The following is a 22,507-nucleotide window of genomic DNA, read 5'->3' on the forward strand; positions in this document are numbered from 1 at the left end:
AATATTCATAGATACAATTATAGCATTCTCTGTGTCAAATTGTTTTCTAAAATGCATTATTTTATATTTACAGCATAGTTTCATTTTACAGTATGAATACAGTTAATTGTCAAATCACACTTTCATGATACGCGATACACAAAATACAAAATTTTTTTATGAAACGTTAAAATTAAAAATAGCGAGATATTTACAAAGTGGTGGCTCTTACAGCGTAATATTTTCGTTCTACTCCTAACAGATCCATAGACGAAGTATCGAAAATAATGCTCATATAGCATTGGTTTTCATTTAATAAAAAAATTCGTTTTTTGCTAAACTGAATTATTTGTGATAAATACATTGCAGATCTATTATTTGTCATTGACGACCTTATAATAAGAAAGACAATTTCTTAGTTAGTTCTAATTACAAATTGAAAATCACTGGAAAAACTTAATTTATAAGTTAAATTTGAGGTACTAATTAGTGAGTGTCGTAAAATGAGAAGAAAAGAATCTAAAAATATAAATATACTTGTCCAAATAATAAATCTTCAGTCTTTCATCTAGCATCGACGGACCTGAAAATTGTAGTTTTAAGGTAGCATCGAATATTAAAGATTATAAATCTTAACATGTTATAAACTATAAAGTTTTATTGATGGCTAACACATCTCGCATCATCATGTTCCTGAGTGTCCATAAGGCATTTACCACATTTCCATGGTTGCCTACACCATTGCCTAACCATTCCGCAGGCAATTTCGTTACATCAGGGATTTGTGTATTATCAGAATTAGCATTCATTTGTTTGTCCCAATTTGATATGTACCGATTTTCTACATTCAGTGCTTCAATATATCTGTAATTGCAATATATTTGCAGTAAAATAATCAAGTATAAATTAAATTGCAGTAAAAATATTCAATTTACTTACCGTAAGTACGCATCTGAATGTAATACGCGACTTGGTCTTGGAGGAACAGCAACAAACATGGGTTCCGGTTGTTTAGCACCAGAAATGTTGCTTGTTTGCGTAGCAGCTGCTGATGTTTCTATAATAAAAATGATATGTAGAAAAATTAGAAAATACTTGTAATAAATATTACCTTGAATTTGTTAGAAATAAATAATATACCTGTTTCCATTGGTGGCAATATCGTTGGACCTTTTGATGCCATATAGTTTCTATAATTAAAAAAATGTAAATGAAAGTAAACGGATTGTATTATAAATATGAAAGTATTGTTTCATTATGTAGCATTTTGACATCATACTTGCTTCTTTCCGAAGGAGGTATTATACGTCCATTTGACTTAAGAATATGTACTTCCTTAACATGCCTTGCAAGTCTTTGTACACTTGGAAATGGAGGTACAGATTTTTTCGTACGGCCACAACCACGCCATTGACATTGAAATTCGACATCTATTAAAATATATATTTCAAAAATTGAAGATTTTATTCGTCCGTGATGGTGTATATATATATATATATATATATACAAAGTGTACAAAAAAATTATACATATAGTATTTATCAACACAAGCAAAAAAGTCTTAATAAACGTGAGTTCAAAAACCATTAATTTCGGAGTTATGAGATGTTTTGTCAGTAAAATATTGATCCCCGGCGTTTCCCGTATCTCTTGGCAACATTTTGCGATTCATTGTATCAACTTATTTAATGAAGTAATTCGTTTATTATACACTGTACTTTTGTACACTAAACATCCCATAACTTCAAAACGGTTTTTAGACTCATATTTATTAAGATGTTTTGATAAATGTTATATGCCCTTAAAGTTTTTCTCCAACATTTTTGTGCACTCTGTATATAAAATAATACAGATAGCACTTACCGCTTGCAGCATTAATAAAAGACGATTGAACATGTCCATTTTGTTCCGCAATACAATGGTCGATACAATCGGTCATATCTTCAAATTGCCAGTCACAATTATCCCAGCAACATTCATAAACTACATCTTGTAAAGCATTAGTGCCTACTGAAACATTATTTCCTTTAAGTTGCCCACCATCTTCGTTCATTTTAATTGCTCTTTCTTCCCAAGCTTGTTTTTCTCCTGCTGGCAATTTCCTCCACTGAAATATAAAAAAATATTTATGTAGCACACTTTTGTTTTAAATAATCTGACATTTCTTTAAAAATTAACTTTTCAGACCTTCTTGATGAACAAATATAAAATAGTCATGAAATGGTAAGAAATTAATTTCAATCACAGAGCTACTTTCCATATGCATATAAATAATTTATATAATTCATACAATACAATTTATAGAACATATTAGTATAATAACAAATGCTATACTAAAAAATGTATGATAAATAAATTATAAGTGAAAATTATGAAATATATATTTTAATATTCAGATTAATTTATAAATTGTATATAATTTTTATTCAAAAGGTAATACTTATCACAACAATAATAATTTATATTTCACTAGATATACCGTACTTGTGTCATATTTGAAAGAAAGATGAAGTATGCAGAATAACATACCTTTTTACAATATTTTACAAAAGAAGTTCATTAAATCTTTTTTTAATATTGTGTTCAAAAAATTGAATCTACATACTTTCCTTTCCTTCAATAAATTCTTATAGTAAAAGGAAAATCAACAGTAAAAAATAAATAAATACCTCGTTGCCAACAATTCTGCTAATCTCCCCAAAGGATGATTCAGGATTGTTTTGTGTAATCTGCGTTCGCATTTTACTCGAATATAAAATATAGCCCGTAACTAATTTCTTACCCGCCGTTTTCTAAACAGAAGAAAACACAAATTATAATACCACTGCCTTATGAAAACGGATATTGATATTATACCTTTAGAGGTAAAACATCTAATTGTCGTTCTAATGTTAGATGACAAAGTTTAAACGGTGCAAAAACGAAAAATGTATATGCTGGCATATTTTTCTAAACAAAAATAAAATGAAATAAATAAAATGCTATTTATGAACAAGTTATAAGCAAATAATATCACGATAAGTCCTACCTTTTTAGTCGACACAGGTGTCTGAGTATTGGAGAGCACCGGTTGAGCTTCTGCAGATCCAACGGACGGTGGACCACCAGCATCCATGCTGTCCTCCCCAACTCCTACTCCTACTCCCACTCCTAATCCTACTCCCATGCCTAGTACATCGGGTTCCAGCTTCGGTAACAATGGTGATGCTTCCTATACCATTTATGTTATGTTACGTTCATTATCCGTTACCGAATGTAATATGAATATTTTTTTTAATATTTTAGAGTGATGTAACAATTTCGTATATTAATTAAAATTTTCCTTGACCATAGATATCACGACATTTATATAAACATGACTAATCTTTTCTATTTCTTATCGAAGGTAATAGATTTCATCTGATTAAATACTACAATTTAATACTATATTACTATATGGCTTTATATATCCTTTTAATATTTCAATTGAACTGCTGAATAAATGTTCTAAATCTTGTAGCTATTTAAATATTAGTACTTATGCATTCCATTTAAAGCATAATGCTTTGTTTTTATATTACTTGGGTTAGAGTGACATGGAAGCGAGACTTTTTGGTGGTATTCTACGTATATCATATATGTATATACATACATGTATTAGAGATAAACCCAACAGGTGCTCTGAATTGAAATCTATTAAAAATAATATCTAGTCCTACATAATACTGATATCTCAAAAAATATTTTATGTAAACAAAACACAAAATATATACATAACAAATATAAAAGAAAGAAAAATGAATATGCCGGCATAAAATGAGGAACATGCTTAAATACAAATTGATGCAAACCTGTATCACACGCAAGTGATATTTGCATATACAACAAATTTTATGACAATATTGAAGTTGCACAATTTTTAATATGAATAGTTATGAGCTTGCGTGTGATTATTAAAAAAACATGCATCTCTTTGTATTATTAACCAAAAGGTAAAAACTTATAAATAGAAATTACCATTTCAAATTGAGCTGAACTAGGAGTAACAGACTTGACTTGATTTTGCGTCTGAGCCACATCGCCCGGAATCTATAACACACACATCACATGCAAAGCAATGATATTCAGTTAGTTGCATATCAAATAACAAGCATATCAAATAACATATCGTTATCAAAGTTTTGCATAAAATGTTATCTAAATGCTTAAATTTCATACGAACCTTAGCTGGATTAATAGGTCTTCGGAAGAAGTAAATTTCGTCTTCAGTTACTGCTGAATTATGATTAAATTTTTTTAAACCTTCTTGTCCTAATTTTTTCATGAGGCTTTTACTTTCATCGTATAACGATTCACAAATATATACATCATCTTCTGGAATTTCAGTCGGTCGACCTATATAAATATGTAAATTTGTATAAAAATAATTTTCTGAAATGTATTCTTTTTATTTCATAATTAATGTGCGTTAGTTATTTTATTAATTACATTCTTATATACTCACTACAAATGTATTCTCCATAGTCAAGGACGGCACATTTTCCAACAATGGCCACGATAGGGTGAGTACCATCAACTGTAGATAGGAATAGTTCTTGTTTATAAAATAACTTAGTAGGAGCATGTGGTACTTCTGCAGGCATTAACAACCATGGGCCTTTAAAATAACACTTTCCACTGAAAAAATTAATTACTTGGAATAAACATCCAAATCATCAGCAACTTATAAGATATGTTACATACTCTTTTGTCGACCATATAGCATCAATTTGTGCAATTTGTTGTCTACCTCCATCTGTTGCGACATAAACAAAATCTCCAGTTTTTACAGACCCTGCACATGTATTATATTGTTCATAATATGTATTTTCTGCATCATCTGGATTATATAATATCACATTCTAAAAATAGATATATAATATATAAAATATGACACATAATATAATATATAATATATTTTCTAGTTGTAATATATCAATGTCACTTACAGGTCTTTCTTTCTCTGTCAATTTTTCTCCTTCCTCTAACTCAGCAATTTCTTCTTTGTGTTTCTCTAATCTTTCCTTATATACTGATATTACTCGCTTTGGTTCTAATGATTTCTCTCTTGGAATTAGCTTTAAATGATCTGGATCAAAATTCCAGACTTTAATTTTTTTAAAAGCTCTTGCTTTTGTAGAATATCGCGATTCACATACATAAACATCTTTTTCTAAGAAACCATCAGGTTGCATTCTAAAGTAATCCTTAACACTTAGTACACAACACCTTCCAGCTACTTTTGCCAAAGGTACAGCTACATGAGCGTCACTTTTAAATAACTCCTTGTCAAGGAATTTTCTAGATGCCACATGATAAGTTTCACTTGGTCTATAAAATAAATTGCCATATAACATTTGTTGACCTTCTGTATTTGTCCATAGTCGTTCTATGAGAACCACACTATATTCCATGCCTCGTTCTGTAGGTTCTATATATGCAAAGTCCCCAGCTCTATATACTTCTTGATTAAAACTCATAGACCCACCATTATCACTATTACTTCCCTCTGTATTAGTATTTGTTTCAGAATCCTAAATAAACAAAATAAATACATTAAATATTTCTTTTCATTGTGGAATTAAATTTTATACAATATCACATACTTTTGTCTCATTGCCATCACAGCTTTCATCCTCATTAGGTAATGACAGTTCTTGTTGTTGTTTAACACGTTTTAATTCTGCAACTTGTGCAGAAAGATCAAGAAGTGTATAGTTAAGTGCTGGTGAATGTAATAAATCCCCTCCACGAGTTACTTCATCACGAGTACGTAAAAAAAATGCTTGTAGTTCTACACTATCCTCAAAAGGTTGCGAATCTGTACGTGATAATCTTCTAGCTCTTTCTAAACATGTAAATACATCTTCTTGAAAACGATCTAATCGTTTATATACTCCACGATCTAATCTTCTTTTAATCAAATCTAATGATAATCCTCGTATCCTAATATTTAACAAATTGAATTATTCATATTACATTAATAGCATAAAATAAAATTATAAAGGTAACATTTATTTAAATTAAAAGTAACATACTTTTTCCCATCAACTATGTCGTGTTCTGGAAGTTCTGCCATTGAGTCAGAATAACACCTTCCTTCTTCATCTTGATGATTATAAAGAGCAGTGAAGATTGTTGCTAATATTTCTTGAACTGCAGCTGATACATCTGGTACACTTTCTTCATCTTCACTTAATTGTAATTTTGTTTGAAGAACTAATCTTTGTAAAATTAAAGCATCCTATAACATGATTTTTAAGTAGATTGTAATTATATTTAAAACATACTAATAGCAATAAATGTTGGAACTAATATGTTGATAAACAAAATTTATAAAAAGAAGATTAAATGAATAATATTCTAAAAAGAATGTTGTTTACTTCTGTTTCACTCTTCTTGCATTTTTTTGATAAACGTTGATCTACTTCCTTATCTCTCATTAAACGAATAAAACAAGGTCGAACTTTTAATGCCTTTTGTACAAAAACATTATTTTCATTATTAATATTTCCTTGTTCAAACATTCTGAGCAACAATATAGTATATATATAAAAAGGTTGCAAACTTATAACTTTCACAGATATTCACTTTTCCATGTGTTTAATTTATGATTATTTTGATAAAATTGCATATTTACACCAGTTTTATTATTGTATCTATTCATAGATAAAAGTCATTTATTATTCTGTAAAATCCTTATAAGGAACCGTATGAAATGGCAAAGCTACGAAAGAAACTAACTTCACGTAACCTCAAAAACTATAACCGTAAACAGATCAAGCTTTCCATGTTTTAGCGCGAAATTTCAATTGGACTTTTGGCATTCACATTATTCGTATTTCCTATACACTCATTATGATCATATGAATTATTTTAAATGAAATTAGAAAAAAATTAAAAATAGAATATTTTTCTATGTATTTTCTTATAAAAAAAATCATAAAAGTTATTGACAATTACCTCTTTAAAAAAACTTTTTTCTTAGATAGAAATTAAAACATCAGAAACATTTTAGTAATGATTATACTATATAGAATATCTAGTTTTTTAATAGACAGAGCGCTTTTTGCTTCAAAAATTAAATTAATGTGTTAATAAAAACTTTATTTTAAGCAAAAACTTTAAAAATGTACATGTATATCAATATACAAACCTTGTATATTTGTGAATCAGGTTCATTATACTTGCAAGCATTATCAAACATTAATATGAAATCTGATACGAGTTCATCCAAATTCTCGTATCCATTATTCTTTAGAGCAGACGCTATTTTTTCCATGTTCATTGGTTGTTTAATAACTTCATAATAATCAGGGTATTCATTTTTATTTGGTAATTTCATAAAAATTAAAGATAACTGTCTCCCTTTTGCGTCGTGATAATCTTTTATAGTGTCATACATAGTTTTCAATTTTTGTAAGTGTAGTGGTACAACCTTTTTAGGTCTCCTATGTATTATAAAAAGATATATTTAATATATTATATAAAAAAACATGTAATACACTTACAAACTGTATTAATTATAATATTCTTAAAAATAAACCTAAATACTTTTGTAATTATGTTATACATTTATAATACTACATACCCAACATTTCTAGTAGGAGTAGATGCACTTGATTTTGTAGGTTTGGGTGTCTCCGGCAAAGGACCTAATTCTTTTACTTTATCCATTAGAACTCTCTCAAGGGTATTTGCATCTTCATATATTAAAGAACCTTCTTCATTGTATTGGCGACAATTGTTAAACATTAACTAAAACGAAACAATAAAAATTAATATAAAATGTATTCGTCAAATGTAACAATGTAAAAAATATACCTTAAAATCTTGTATTAATTCGTTTTCACTTTGATATTTTTCTGCCTTAATATTAGCTTCAATAGCTAACATATCAATTGGTTCTGCTATCACTTGATAATAATCTGGATATAATTTTTTAGAGGGTTTTTCCATAAACATTAACATTGGTTGCCGACCATCTTCGCACTATAATATAATAAATTCTGTATTGTTAAGCTTCAGTTTCAGTAATTAAAATTGGAATTACTTACAACGTATTCTATAACACATTTAACTAGTGCATACAATCTTTTCTTCAGTGGTATATTGTCTTTATATTTTCCACGTGTTAACAGATTTGAAGCACGTTTAATAAGTTTAGGTTGATGAGAGCTATTTTCAAATTCACTATCTGAGTCTGAATCCTATAAATAGTGTTAACAAGAACAAAAAGAAATACATAAGAAGTTTAGATTAAATACTTAATACAAAAAATCTTTTAACTCAAAATTTATACTAATAACTCATACATATAAAAATATTTTTTTACAAATTATTCATTTACTATATTGTTAATATGTTATTATATTGAATAAAAAAAAAGTAAATCCCACGATCATATATATGACCAAAACATAAAATTTAAACAAAACATATCTTTACTTGAATAAGATAAATATCACTTACCTGATCAAATTCTAACAGTTCATGTACTTTTTCTTGCATAATTTTCTGTAGTTTTACAGCACACTGCATGTGAAACATATAAGTATAAATAAATAATATGTATCAAAAATGTGAAATTTTTAAATTATTGTTTAATACCTTATATAATCTAGACGTATGAATATTATATTTTTTTGCATTTTCAAACATAATATTCATGTCACCAGCTACTTCACTCACAGTACCATATTCACCTTTCTACAAAAATGATGAATTAAACAAGAATAACTTATAAAATATAAAACGATTTGTAGTTTTATTAATTACCTTTATTTTAGTACGAATTTGTAATAAAGAAATAGGATTTTTAATCGTTTTGTAATAATCGGGGTATAACCTCTTTGATGGCAGTTTCCAAAAATATTCGCTCATTCTAACTCCTTATACAGAAAAAAAGAATTATTCAATACTATTTCTGTAAAATATTTTTTATCTCCAATATCATAATATTTTAAAGAAATTTCATAAAATACCTTGATTGTTAGGTGCTGTTCTGATAGTTTGAAATAATTGCCACTGTGGATTATCAGCTTCTTCAGTTTCTGCAGGTTCATCTTCTTCATCATCACTTTCTTCATCTTCATCTGGTAATGTTGCAGTTTGAGCTATTAAAGACTGTGCCATAGTACGACTTCCTCTTTTACTTCTTGTTGATGGTGCTGTTGTTGCAATTTTTGGAACAGTACTGCTTAAGCCAATATCTTGCTTTCTTGCAGCTGCAGTAATAATTTTTTTCAAAAGCTTTGCATCTTTATAAATTTGAGAACCAGGCTCATTAAATTGGCAAGCATTACGACACATTAACATTAAATCTTTTTCCATGTCTGTAATGCTACTATAGGCTCCTTCTTGAATTTTTCTTGCAACTGTTTTTAAATCTACTGGTGTTTCAATTACATCATAATATTCTGGATATAACTGAAAACAAAATTTGTCGTATAATAAATGCGTTTATAAATCAGCGATATATTTATAATATTTTATCAATAAGAATTTATCAAACTTTTTTAGATGGTTTTAGTTGAAACATTGTATGCAATGGTCTGTTATTATCAGCTGGATCTGTTGCTGTCATAACTGCTGCAAATAAATCTTCAAACTGTTGCATTGTCTCTTCATCAGGATTTGTAGAACTTTCAGATGTATCTTCTGCATCTTCTTGTTTTGTTGTAGCTTTCCGAGCCTGTATAATTAACATTACATTAAGTATTTATAGATTAATTACCTGTATATAATTACATTTTTGCTTACCAGTCGTCCTACTTTTAGGATAAGTTTTCCTTTAGGTTCTGGATCTTCATATTCTTCCATAATGCGATTTTTTGTATTTATACATAATTCCCAGAGTTCAGTGGCATCTTTATATTCAGGAGATGTACGCTATTTTAATAAAATAATATTAATAACATAAATATTAACTGAAGACCATATAACATATTGTTTTATAATATATACTTCTGTGAGTCAATATATATTACCATATAAAAAGCTTTTGCATTATTAACCATGAGTTGAATATCAGCTGCTAAATCATCCATGTCCCTGTATTCATCTGTTTTTAGTTTCTGCTGAACCTTTAGTAGGTCTATAGGATTTGTTACAACTTCATAATAACCTGGTTCTTGTCTACGTTTAGGCACGCGTATAAATGCATCACATAATAATGTTCCATCTTCTTTCTTTTGATTACGTAGAACATCATATAATTGTTGGCACAGGTCACTCTAAATATTTAATAAAATAAATATTAATTTTTGGTGAAACATTGAAATTTTTACTAACAATAATCTCAAATAATATATAACAACTTACAGGATCTATTTTTTTCCGTCTCTTTGTCGGTTCAGGTGGTATATCGTCACCATCATCTTCTGTGCCTCGACTTGCAACTGAAGATGTTCTACGGCGCTTGTTCATCTTGAACAATCTTAGAAATCATGCAAAATAAACATGTGCACAAACAAATATACATTAATACTTTATATCAATATGGATCTATTGTATTACAATTTCACATCTATGTCATGATGTCAATATAAAGGATATCCACAGGAAAGATTAACTACATGTTATGCCTGGCTAATACAATGTAATTACATCACTTGAATCCACAAAATAAAAATGTGAACAGAGATTTTATAAAAAGAATTTCATATACAATATATTCATTTACTAAATGTGTTACTTTACAAAGAAATTCCTTAGCGTACGTATTAAGTATGAAAATAGTCGAGATACACAACTGCAGCTAAGAAAATTTCGCCGCCATGATATGTCGCCACTGTGCTTCAAAATGCACAAATCTACAGCATTTCAATTTTTTGATGTAATGCTGTAAATAAACCCATCTTGGTTGGAATTTAGTATAAAAATTATAAAATGTTCGCACTTGAATAACTGATGAATTAACTAAAGAGTACCACAGAAGTTTACAACAAATCATCAAAGTAAAATTTGCCGCCATATCAAAACCTCACTGTATCTTTAACGTTGTTCGTCCACGAATATCATTTTACTTTTCGAGGCACTGGTGTTATCATTTTTTGAAATCCTCACCTGTCGTTAAAATTTGTATAAAAAGTTTTTCATTAGTATACAACATGTAAAATAAAAGCGTTACAAATGTACTCCACTTTTCATCTGCAACGCACGATGACACACGACTTAGCTAACGCCATGCCGTAAGCAACCGCGGGTTTATAATCACACGAATTGTACGATCCTATAGCCAGAAATAGAGACTACTTCATATATCCTTTCATACATAAATCTACTTAGTCGATAAGGTAGATTTATTTTTAAAAATTGTATCTCTCAATGTATGTGCATATAATATAATTTACTGAAATTTATATCTAATAAAAGTATTGCAATGATTACTGTAATGAACATTTTAGTAAAACATTTTTCATACAAAAGAAAATGTTTTTATAATAAAAAATAATCACGCTTACATTTCGTAACTGTTCAGAATTTATAACGATGTTAAATTTTCAGTATGCTATGCAATGAGTAATGCTTAACAAGGTCCTGAATATTTTGTCAACTCAACAAGTATTTTTTTTACTTTTAGGAAACATTTTTCATTTTATCAATTTTATTAATATTTTCCAATTTGCAAGTTTTTAATATAATCATTAATTTCGGAAACTAATAACTTTATATATATATATATATATATATATATATATATATATATATATATATATATATATATATATATTTCGATGTATATAATATAATAAAATATCGTATATTTGATTTCTATTTTGTTTCTTTGCGAACAATATTAATAAAAAACAATTTAATTCATAAACAGATTAACATTTGTTTATAATTACGATTGCAATCTAAACTATTACAGTTATATGTATATACAATATACATATGTAAATAATATAAAATATATGAATTATACAAAGGGATAAATTGTGTATTAGAATTAAATTTTTTTCAATTTTTCTAGAATTACTGCCACAAAACGATTTTATTGAGAACTAAATACTTCTTAATTTGTAATAATTGCTATTTAAAACTCGATTATTGTGTATCGATACTTTAAAATTCGATATATCTACATAGTAATGCAGTGTGTAAGTGTGTAGCATGAAGATATTGACCGTTCTTGTGTGTGTGAATGCATCGAACTGTGACTTAACCATACTAGTTGCCAATTCGGTTCTCCTGGAGTTAGGGTCGGCAAAAAAGGTAAAATTTTACGTAATAAATACATTGTTAATTGTTGATATTAGTGATAACCAAAGGTATATTTTTAAAGTAATAAACTACTAACTATACTAGATCTAAACGTATATCGTTTCGTCTATTAAATTTTCTTATAAAATTTAATGTGTTAGATAACAAATGAAAATGGCGATCAATATGTAACATTATCTTAAAATTAAGTACTTTCACATAAATTTAATATTAGAAGTTATATAACTTTTAATTACTGATATTTGTTTTCATAATTTTATATTTAATCAAATTTATTGACTGATAACTTTGATATTGACATTTAAATATTATTTTAATATTTTGCTAAAATATTTCTTGTGTGTATGTTTAGATCATGATTGTAATTGAAAATTTGTATTATACACATACGTAATGAAATTTATGTTTAATTGCCAAATGAAATTCCTAGTTTTATAAGCTATATAGGCGTTATGCTGTGTTCTAAAAATATTATAATTTTTAATAAATAGCAAATAATATTTATTAATTACATTAACATTGACCCATTATTTTTGTTAAATTTATGAAAACATTCTACAGTAAGAAATATTTCATTTTGTATATGTCATTTTATATTTAATATTTTTGTGTGATTTAGCATACAATGGCAAATAAGGTATTGTTATCATGCTTGCGACAAAATACTTCAAAGTGTGCAAATTCTATTCGTGGATTATCAGGAGTATCTGGAGTTCCTGACAAAATTGGTAATAGGGATATAGTAGGTCATGGATGGAATGGAGAAGCAGCTTACTTAGATCGATGCGATTTTCCTTTGCCTGCAATTCGTTTCAAAGCAAATACTCCAGACATAATGGTAAAGTAATTATTATACTTATAGCCTTTTAAATTAAAATAGTTTTTATATTATAGTATCTATTAGTTTAAAATACACATCAAGTATGGATATCAAACATAAAAAATGTGAATTAACCAAATTAAGATGTGAATCTTTATACAGGCATTGCGAGAAAAAGAAAAAGGTGATTGGAAGAAATTATCAATAGAAGAAAAAAAGGCATTATATCGAGCCAGTTTCCGTCAAACATTTAGTGAATTTCAAGCCTCAACAGGAGAATGGAAAGGACATATTGGAATCGCACTCATTGGTGTGGCTTTTAGTCTTTGGGTAGTAATGTTTCTCAAAACTTTTGGTAAGTTTAAAAATGTATAATATTTATAAAATATATTACATTTATCTTTATTTATTTATAAGATATATTAGTAAAATAAAATAGTATATACATTTCTTAGTATATATTTCTCTTTATTTAAACCTTAATACAGCAGGTAGATCAATTATAGTAAAAAATATTCTATTTTAAATATACTAAAAATTTAAATATAGCACTTGTTTAATATTATATAATATATAATCTTACAGCATACCCGCCATTACCAGAATCATTTAATTTGGAAAACAGACTTGCACAACTGGAACGTATGAAAATACTTGAAGTCAATCCTATTACTGGAATTAGCGCGAAAAAATAAATTTAATTTGCTTATGTTTAAAAGCATAGTAAAAAATATAGTGTATTATACACTAACAATTGTTTAATATAAATGTTCTGTATAAAGTTAGTAAGAAGAAACATTAATAAATTAAATATTTCTCTCAAAATAAGAAAATCTTTTTATGCAATTTTTGGTTGTATCCTGCATAAATTGTAAATACTGTTCTTATACGCATCAGGATTTTGGTCTACTTTAGCGTCTGTCACTATTTCTATTAATTCCTTGAATTAATTTGATTAGGTTTACAAAATAGTCATCAATGTAAAATTATCATTGGGTATCAATATGTCATTCATATTCCTTGTTTCTTTTCCTCATTTTCACTCGAATTCTTCCTAGTCACCCAAATGAACGTTCTAATATCTCGGACTATGGATGCTTAAGCGAGCAGCAGTTGTACATATTTTATATTGCATAAACACATTATGGTTTAACATTATCATTTATTTAATAATACAAATATGATAATATGGATAATTTTTTTATTCCTATTACTTTCGATCTTTTTAGTTAAAATTTGTTAGAATTACTTGAGATAAGTGGTTAACATTGAATTACATGAAAAAATATCTACTGTAAAATATGTATTTTAGTTTAAAAAAATAAATAATGTAATAAAAAATACTATAATTAGATATAAATCTTTTTAATGACATTTTATGTATATCAATTTAAAGGTACGTGTCCACTTGAGAGTAAAACTATCGCAAATTGTTCTCGAGAATATTTCTCGAAAGTGGACTATCTGATTTGTTAATGAGAAATACTCTTGAGAACAACTTATGATAGTTTTATTCTGGAGTAGACGCGTACCTTTAAACTTTTCAAATAAAACATCCTATACATTCTTCTTGTATAAAAATAAGAAACATAATAAAGAATAATGTAATTATAGTACAAGTTGCATAGTTCAAAAAAGAAATAAATTAAGAATTAATTTATTTCTTTGTGTTTGGAGGCTTTATTTTATCTTATTATTACATCTCACTATCTTATTTTTATATGTTAAAAGTAGAAATCATTTTAGCTCTCAAACTCAATTCTAAACATGTGTTAGTTTGCTTATAATTTACTTGTTATTATTTTGTACTGTGCAATTTTAGAAATAGATCTATGACTACAATATTTAAAATTAGAAAGATAATAATAATAATACAAGAAAACCTGTTATTACTGTTTATTAAATTTGTCGTGTTTTACATTTTTAAATAATTTTTGAAAATAGATAAACATAAATCACAAATTATTAATAATAAATTCTTACGAAAATTTGATTCTAATTGAAAAATTTGTAATCATCCTTGCAGACTAATCAGCGGTAATAACAATAACAATAGTAATAATAATTACATAGTTTTAAGAATGTAAAATCCACATTTTTTGCTGGTCACATTGTGGTTTACATACACCATACATACATGTATACACACACATATGTATGTTGTTACGGTTAATTGACATTCTAATTATAAAATTGAATCACAGCTTACAATGTTATCCATGAACAATGTTTTGATAAATAATATTATAGAATACTGCGCAAGAAGTAGAAGTTTGGAGGAAAGTGAATAATAGAGTTATTGATCTCTGCACTCGAATTTAATGGGAGACACTGTTTGAATCACATTACAACTTGCATTAACACAAAATGCAATCTGGATAAAGATTCTTAATTAGTAAATTGCTATTTTTACGCAGTTATCTTTTTTCAATTTAAGGAACAAAGATTTGTATTGAAGAACGGAATGTAATTTTCAATAATAAATTAGATATAAGATGATTTTCACAAGTACATTTCAATAATAGTTTTCAATAATACAAAGGCCTTCTGCATATATTGTCACATACAAAATTTTTGAAACGTTGCTCAGATTTTAAAGAGTAACACAAAATATGTTTAAATGCAATGTCTGATTCGTGCATTGAATTTGTAATATTCGACCATAATGTATATGCTTACTATTATTCTCATAATATAAAAATAATGTATTATTGTTCAGGAGAGACTAAAAATTACAAACTAGTGTTATGAAATCAGTAATTCTGTATAAAAAGTAAAGCATTATGCACAATTACGACTTTAAAGAACACAGTGTAAAAATCTAAAGTGTATCATTTTTTTCTTTAATAAGTTAATATTTTCAAAAATATTTTTTATTCAAAATTTGTTGATTATCAGCACACGAACTTATAACTTTATTAAAATCCGAAAGATATACCAAAACATTTTCACAATTACTGGACTTACATATCATAGCAAAAAAATACGTAATTCTCACATGTACATGGACTAATCCATGATCTTAAATGATAAAATTATTATAACAAACACTATTTTAGATACGTACAAAATAAAAAAAATGTAGTAGGTAACTCTTAGACTTATTTTTCTATGTTCGATAATATATATTACAATATTTACAATAGGTAAGTTCCAATATCACCAATTTTTCTGTTATCCCTTTGTTATAAGAATATAGTTCCGTATAGAAAACTAAGTCTTTATCATCATTATTAGAGTTTGTTTTACAACTTCATGAAATCTTTAAGAAAACTGCACTGTAAATAATCTTTGTATATATCGTTCGTATTATATAAATGTATTACAATCAGTTTACCGTGATTATGGACACAATTGCTATTCAAAGATTGCAATAAGGTTGTAACTTCGTAAACAATAATTAATAAAATATTACACGTCTTTTTTAATGTTGTTTGTAATATGTGCAGTAATGCAAAATAAAAGTAAAACTAGACCAATCTATATTACAATTCTGTACGTCTTTGGTATGTAAATTTTCGTACAGAATAAAAAATTGTTCTGGTGAAATGAAGAACTTAACTATACCAGGGCCACTTGCTTGTCCATATAAGAAAAATGTAATATAGAGTATATCAACTCTATAATTCTAGACACAGAGCCCCTCTAAAGTGGAAAGGATAATTTAGTTGCGTGATGAAAGTTAATCAATGTCTTTTCACCACACAATTATGATATTGAGCTCTCTACTTAAGTGTGAAACAAAGTTCAACATTATTTTACACGTTTCATCACCGTACACAATCTCCAGTACCACGAGGTGTAATGCACTGTTTTTTTCGCTTAACGGTTTGTGATCTTGAACTTGGACTATGGCTATTATTATTATTTCCATTACTGTGAAGAGAGTGTTTTGCTTTACTTTGTCCACTTATATTATTATTTATTCCACGATGATGATAGTTTCCTCTGGAACTATGATGGTGATTACCTGTAGCAAATACATACTTTTGAAGTACATAAGTTTGAAACATATAAAGTTCATTCAAACAAGTAATCAAAAACATCCAAAAATGTTATGATAACTGTAGATTATGAAATATATAAATATTTAAGAATTTATTATGATTACATACCATGAGCAGTTCCTTTGAATGGCTTTTTCCATTGTGAATGATGAGTATGTTGATTATTATATACATGTCTTCCTTTATTTCTATCTTCTCCTTTTCCACTAGCATTAGGAGAATTTCCACGACTACACTCGGAATCCTGATGAAATTGAAGATGTATTAAAGGAAATTGAAAGTATGATTAATTTATAACAATTATTTTGTTCTATCTTAACAAGTTAGAATTTTGTACCGTATCACTAGCGGGTGCAGATAGTGTTGAAGCATCAGATGCAGTAGAACTTGATAATGAATCTACCTCACTCAAAGGTAGTGGGAATGTTTCTTTAATCCATTTGCGATATTCTATTACTTCATCTGTCACGCGAATTATTCTTCCTAGTATACTGCATAAAATATATTTTTAGAAAATAATTGATTGAATCATAAAATATAAAAAAAGACATAAATATTGTAAATAATCTTACCTTATTTTATTTGCATCATTAACTAAAATATTTAAAGGACTAACTGCTTGTGAGAGGACATAATAAGCCCAATCAAATGCGTCTTTTACATACAGAGCACCATAACTACTACGACCAATATCATTCCCTGGTGTAAGTGGATCTTCTATGCATAATAAAGAAGGTCGATGGCCATCTATCATATCTCTTTGAACCTAAAATTAATATGAGACATGAGATTTACTTGTAATGTACTGAACAAATACATACATGTATATAATAAATAAAAACATTCAATACTTCATATAAAAGATATTATTCTTTAAAAATAAATATAATACTTGTTTTATATACCATTTTATCAGATGTGCAATTTTTATATAAGGAACTATCATATAGATATATTTTACCTCTTCTTTCGATATGTAAGTACCACCATCTTTTACACGAATTCCTGTTTTAACATAATTAAATTTCCTACCATATAATTCCAAAAATTCTATTAACAGCACCCCAAGATTAGCACTTGAGCAATAAGCATTTTGTCTGGGATGTAACTGAAATAAAATTTCATCCACATGGTAGGAAAAGATTAATTGTCTATTTCAAAAAACATAAATTCGTTTTTATAACCCAAAATACTAATATATGAGTCTTATAAAGCATAACTTTTTAATATTATTACATTATTTATTTTGCATATGATTAAAAAATTTGTGCAGCAATTAATTCTTATTTCTACATTTGAAACAAAAATATTAACATTTTACCTGTAAAAAACTGATAGTCATAAGTATTAAACTATACGAGGAAATTCCACCAGTAAACACTTCATTCAGGTCTCTTTGTAACAAGAATTGTTTTAATACCATTACTAATTTTTCCAGTACTGGAAACCTCTTTTTAAAAGAATTTATCAATTCTGCAGATTTAACGCCATTATTCATATTAAAACTGATATCTACTTTAATCTCAGTTTCTTTATCAGTCAACTTTACAATTGGGACACTAGCTTTATCCAAAACTTTAATAGAAGATGGTTCAGCTATATTTTGATCCAATAAAGCACGTTCCAAAGTACGTAATGGAAGATTTGTCCACATTCCTATTACTACTAAATCTATATCACTAAAAATAAGTATAAATCTTATCCATTTAAAGAATTTTAGTATGATAATTAATAATGTATATGTTTGTATTACACATAATGTCATCAATAATATATACAAAGTATTAATCAATGTATAAGACTTATTAAAGTAAGTTTATGTTATTTAGTATTATTTGACATAATTATGGATTTATATATATACATTTATATATATGTATATAAAACACTAATGTATATATATATATAAAATACTAATTTATTTAAAAGATATCTATATATTTTACATGTGAATACATTACTAAATACATTCCATTTTAAATATGTACAATGATACGTACCTTGTAGGTAAATATAAACCAGTGCGAAAGCTGCCAAATACTTCAACCTTAGAATCTTGCCAGAGATCATATATTACTTGTTCTATCCTTTTGACAACACGCATTCGTAAACTATGTTCTTCATTAGAGGGACACATATAAGCAAAAAAATCTTCAATTTCTTCATGTAATCTAAATATAAAAATATAATCTGTTATGATAATTTTTTATTGTAAGAGATTAATTTTAAGAGATAAAAAGAAATGTTATAGTAATTATTTATTTTTTATTTAATATTAAAAATTAAGAAACATAAAGAAATATACGTACTTTTATTACAGCTTTTCTGTTATATAAATTTTCATTTACAAGTGCATATTTTATATAGCATAGAATATGAAAAAATATGTTTAATATATAATATAAATTTTTTAATTCGAAAATCACCAAAATATGTAACAGATAATAAACTTATTTTTTCATATCTTAGAACAAATAAATAGTACATTTATATATTCTTATATTTAATAATTATACAAATATATTTTGAATTTAAATGGAAAATTTTTAATACTTAGTATTTCATACAGTATAGTATTTAATACAAAGTATTAAAATAAATAAGTTTTTCTACATATCTTCCTATATTTTAAAAATATTCTTAATACAATTTTAAATTTTGTACAGAGATGTATAAATAACAGAATATAAAATGAATTAAGATATAATAATACAAAAAATTAAACAATAAATATTTAAAAAATTTCATTTAATACTTAAATATATAAAATAATAGTTTATATGTTATTTGCTGAATAAATAACAGGCGTTGTGTTTATAAAAAAAAATATTATTACAAAAAATAGAATACACCTTTTTATAGATAAACATGTTTTACTGTACATTAAATAGAGAAATTAAAAAATTCAATAGACAAAATTTTTAATACTATTTTATTATTTATTTAAATTTATTTCTAATATTTTCTAATTTGGAAAAAATTTGATTGTTGTGACTACAAACATAAATAATCGTATTATATAAACATCCACGTGTGTTTACAAAATCATTATAGATTTAGTAAAAACTAAAAATGCATTGGAAAATTTTGTATTTTTAAAAACATGGAATAATTGAAAAATGTTATTCAATCAAATAAGTTGTATTCATTATTTAAAAAAAAGTAGATTTGCATTTGTAGCATATCTAATTATAAAGGGACCTTGCTATACCCTATTTGTAAACGAGCGTGAACATACATAACCTTAATCACACCCATATGGACAAACTACAAAAAGGCAAATAATTTAACTTTCATAAGACAAACAGTATATATATAGATGAAAACTCGATAACAAAACTTACCCAATAACACCCTTCGAATAATGTTTATTAGGTACCCGCCATGGACAACCGCCGTATTCGCCAACTAAGGCATCGTAATTGTAGTTCATGCCGTAGGTACTAGCACGATTATCACCTTTCCTACGAGATGGATTATAATAGTTGCTGCAAGTATTATGTTGCATGCGGTCCCCTGTACGAGAATTAAGAGAATCCAAGGACATGAAGTCTTGTTGAAGCTTCATTCCCATTACATTCGAAGACGAGTCGTTTTTCAACGTTAAAATATCCAGGCCTTTCTCAGCTTCCCAAATGTGTAACCACAAATCCTTAGCAGGGCCGAACTGCTCCGGTTGATACCAACCGATAGTCGGATCCATTAAATAGTTCTCGATTCTGTATCTTACGATTAATGGTCCTTGCACACTACACTACAATTCCAATCTTAATTCAACTTTAATTGAAAAATTGTCTGATTTATTGTAACCTGCGAACACTATGAAATTCATACATACGACCAATGAACAACAGTATTTTAGAAGGAACTTCGTACACCATTGTGCGAACATAGAATAATAAAGACAACTCAAGCAATTTGTTCCTGCAGATGGCATTATCACCTACACATCTGAAAATATATTTCTGGAAATATGGTTAAAAATTATTTATCGTACAATTGTACAGTACAATTGTATATGTTATTCAAACAATTTCAAACATTAGTATTCGAAGAAGAGAACAAATAATGTTTCACAGAAAGAAAAGAATATTATTTTATGTCAATTAGACGTATAACATATTAATTTACATATTGGAAATATTTAAAAATTTGTAGAATTGATAACAGTAACCAATACTAAAACGACTTTTGGCTTTTTACTTGTTTCAAATTTGGAAAATGTATATAGGTGGAAATTACTAGATTCTAAAATTTAAAAAAATATGAAACATTTCTAAATTGTATTTGAAAATGCTAGATTATTCCAGCATTTTAAATTATAAGGAAGGATATCATATCCAACATGTATAATATCAAGGAAGATAATACGTAGTTAGTAACCATAGAACTAGAAATCTTTTAATAAACTAATTGAATTACATATTCTGCAATCTGTATGAATTTCATATATATATTACGTAAAAGAACATATTAAAACTAGTCCAAAATATGATCCAGCATATGTCTGTGTATACGTATGTATTGTATGTATTGTATGTACAGTAGTTTAATTAAAATAAATATATTCCCAACAGATATTATCTATTTTCACAAAATTAAATATTTTAGTTATAATTGAATTAAAAAGCACTGTATATCTGGCATTGAAACCTCAAAAACTAAATAATTTAAGCATTATATTATATATTGTATATAACAATACTTTTGTAGATATATTTTTTATATTTATAATATGATATTAGATTATTACATTTTTATTTGGAACGAAAATTATTTAATAATAATGATTAATAATAAAACAAGTGTTTAGTATAAGAAAACATGTGAAAAAGATATAAATATATCAATTTAAAATAAAAATAATTTTAATATAAAAAATGAAAACGGAGTGATATAAAAAACGAGAATACTATCATTTATCAAAAGACAATAACGTAGAAGCTGTATCCTGCTGCATCCCTACAAGATATCTAATGGAAGTAAATGCAGGTAAAAAATTAATTAAACGCGAATCCTGTACGAGACCGACTCCACCCATCTTTAGTTCGCCGCGACATTTGAACGGAAGTAATTCGTATTTTAATTTAGATATCTTTACCTTTATTGAATCATTTTCATTAAATTTATTAATATTATTCGACGTTTCTCTTCTTAACTCGGTATAACTTTTTTCTTTTACTTAGCTTAAAAAACTTCACAAGTTAACAATATCCACCCGTTATTATGAACAGATTTTTTACATTATTATATTCTTAAGGTATGTTTTTATGCTTATATAATTTCATGTATTATAATATTTAAAACGATATTTAATATAAAAGTTTTCACTTTATTATTATCGCGAATGTACTTTTACTTTGATAAACCCTTTGATATTGACACATTTAAATTTGTAATTTGAATATATTGACAAATCATAACATTTGAATATAGTAAAAATGAAAGTGGGAAT

General features: G+C 26.8%; 3 protein-coding genes across 3 annotated transcripts; 1 reads left to right on the forward strand and 2 right to left on the reverse strand.

Annotated features, from left to right (window-relative positions):
- Positions 1 to 12: 12 nt before the first annotated feature.
- On the reverse strand, positions 13 to 11,213 carry LOC117214690 (protein polybromo-1). Its single transcript, XM_033460911.1, is given in 27 exon segments — positions 13 to 720; positions 723 to 843; positions 919 to 1,036; positions 1,120 to 1,169; positions 1,259 to 1,409; positions 1,843 to 2,086; positions 2,649 to 2,771; positions 3,008 to 3,190; positions 3,976 to 4,047; positions 4,181 to 4,353; positions 4,463 to 4,635; positions 4,702 to 4,859; positions 4,947 to 5,531; positions 5,604 to 5,943; positions 6,036 to 6,241; positions 7,154 to 7,448; positions 7,589 to 7,755; positions 7,822 to 7,989; positions 8,055 to 8,207; positions 8,470 to 8,532; positions 8,608 to 8,706; positions 8,776 to 8,888; positions 8,982 to 9,426; positions 9,512 to 9,691; positions 9,760 to 9,888; positions 9,987 to 10,232; positions 10,321 to 11,213. Coding segments are annotated over 27 exon segments (4,944 nt in total). The 5' UTR covers positions 10,426 to 11,213; the 3' UTR covers positions 13 to 636.
- Positions 11,214 to 12,099: 886 nt separating this feature from the next.
- LOC117214744 lies at positions 12,100 to 13,878 on the forward strand. The gene is made up of 4 exons (XM_033461051.1): positions 12,100 to 12,216; positions 12,845 to 13,063; positions 13,208 to 13,400; positions 13,631 to 13,878. The coding sequence occupies exons 1-4, from the start codon at positions 12,115 to 12,117 to the stop codon at positions 13,738 to 13,740; spliced, it is 624 nt and encodes a 207-aa protein (XP_033316942.1). The 5' UTR covers positions 12,100 to 12,114; the 3' UTR covers positions 13,741 to 13,878.
- A 1,472-nt stretch (positions 13,879 to 15,350) lies between these two features.
- Positions 15,351 to 20,940, reverse strand: LOC117214708 (terminal nucleotidyltransferase 4B-like). Its single transcript, XM_033460977.1, has 8 exons — positions 20,397 to 20,940; positions 19,053 to 19,223; positions 18,374 to 18,731; positions 18,014 to 18,160; positions 17,625 to 17,818; positions 17,390 to 17,543; positions 17,161 to 17,296; positions 15,351 to 17,015 (listed from the first exon to the last, which is right to left on the reverse strand). The coding sequence occupies exons 1-8, from the start codon at positions 20,753 to 20,755 to the stop codon at positions 16,816 to 16,818; spliced, it is 1,719 nt and encodes a 572-aa protein (XP_033316868.1). The 5' UTR covers positions 20,756 to 20,940; the 3' UTR covers positions 15,351 to 16,815.
- Positions 20,941 to 22,507: the final 1,567 nt, after the last annotated feature.

This window comes from Bombus bifarius, unplaced genomic scaffold (genome assembly GCF_011952205.1).
Source record: "Bombus bifarius isolate JDL3187 unplaced genomic scaffold, Bbif_JDL3187 scf7180000009243, whole genome shotgun sequence".
Taxonomy (NCBI): Eukaryota; Metazoa; Arthropoda; class Insecta; order Hymenoptera; family Apidae; genus Bombus; species Bombus bifarius.

What these genes read in the sequence shown, in the direction of transcription:
- LOC117214744 (XM_033461051.1), top strand. Translation starts at nt 12,115, where the DNA reads ATGAAGATATTGACCGTTCTTGTGTGTGTGAATGCATCGAACTGTGAC. An exon ending in CAAATACTCCAGACATAATG is followed by an intron (nt 13,064 to 13,207) that starts GTAAAGTAATTA and finishes ATCTTTATACAG; the next exon opens with GCATTGCGAGAAAAAGAAAA. An exon ending in AATGTTTCTCAAAACTTTTG is followed by an intron (nt 13,401 to 13,630) that starts GTAAGTTTAAAA and finishes ATAATCTTACAG; the next exon opens with CATACCCGCCATTACCAGAA.
- LOC117214708 (XM_033460977.1), bottom strand. Translation starts at nt 20,755, where the DNA reads ATGGATCCGACTATCGGTTGGTATCAACCGGAGCAGTTCGGCCCTGCT. An exon ending in CTTACATATCGAAAGAAGAG is followed by an intron (nt 17,819 to 18,013) that starts GTAAAATATATC and finishes TATTAATTTTAG; the next exon opens with GTTCAAAGAGATATGATAGA. An exon ending in CTGCACCCGCTAGTGATACG is followed by an intron (nt 17,297 to 17,389) that starts GTACAAAATTCT and finishes CAATTTCATCAG; the next exon opens with GATTCCGAGTGTAGTCGTGG.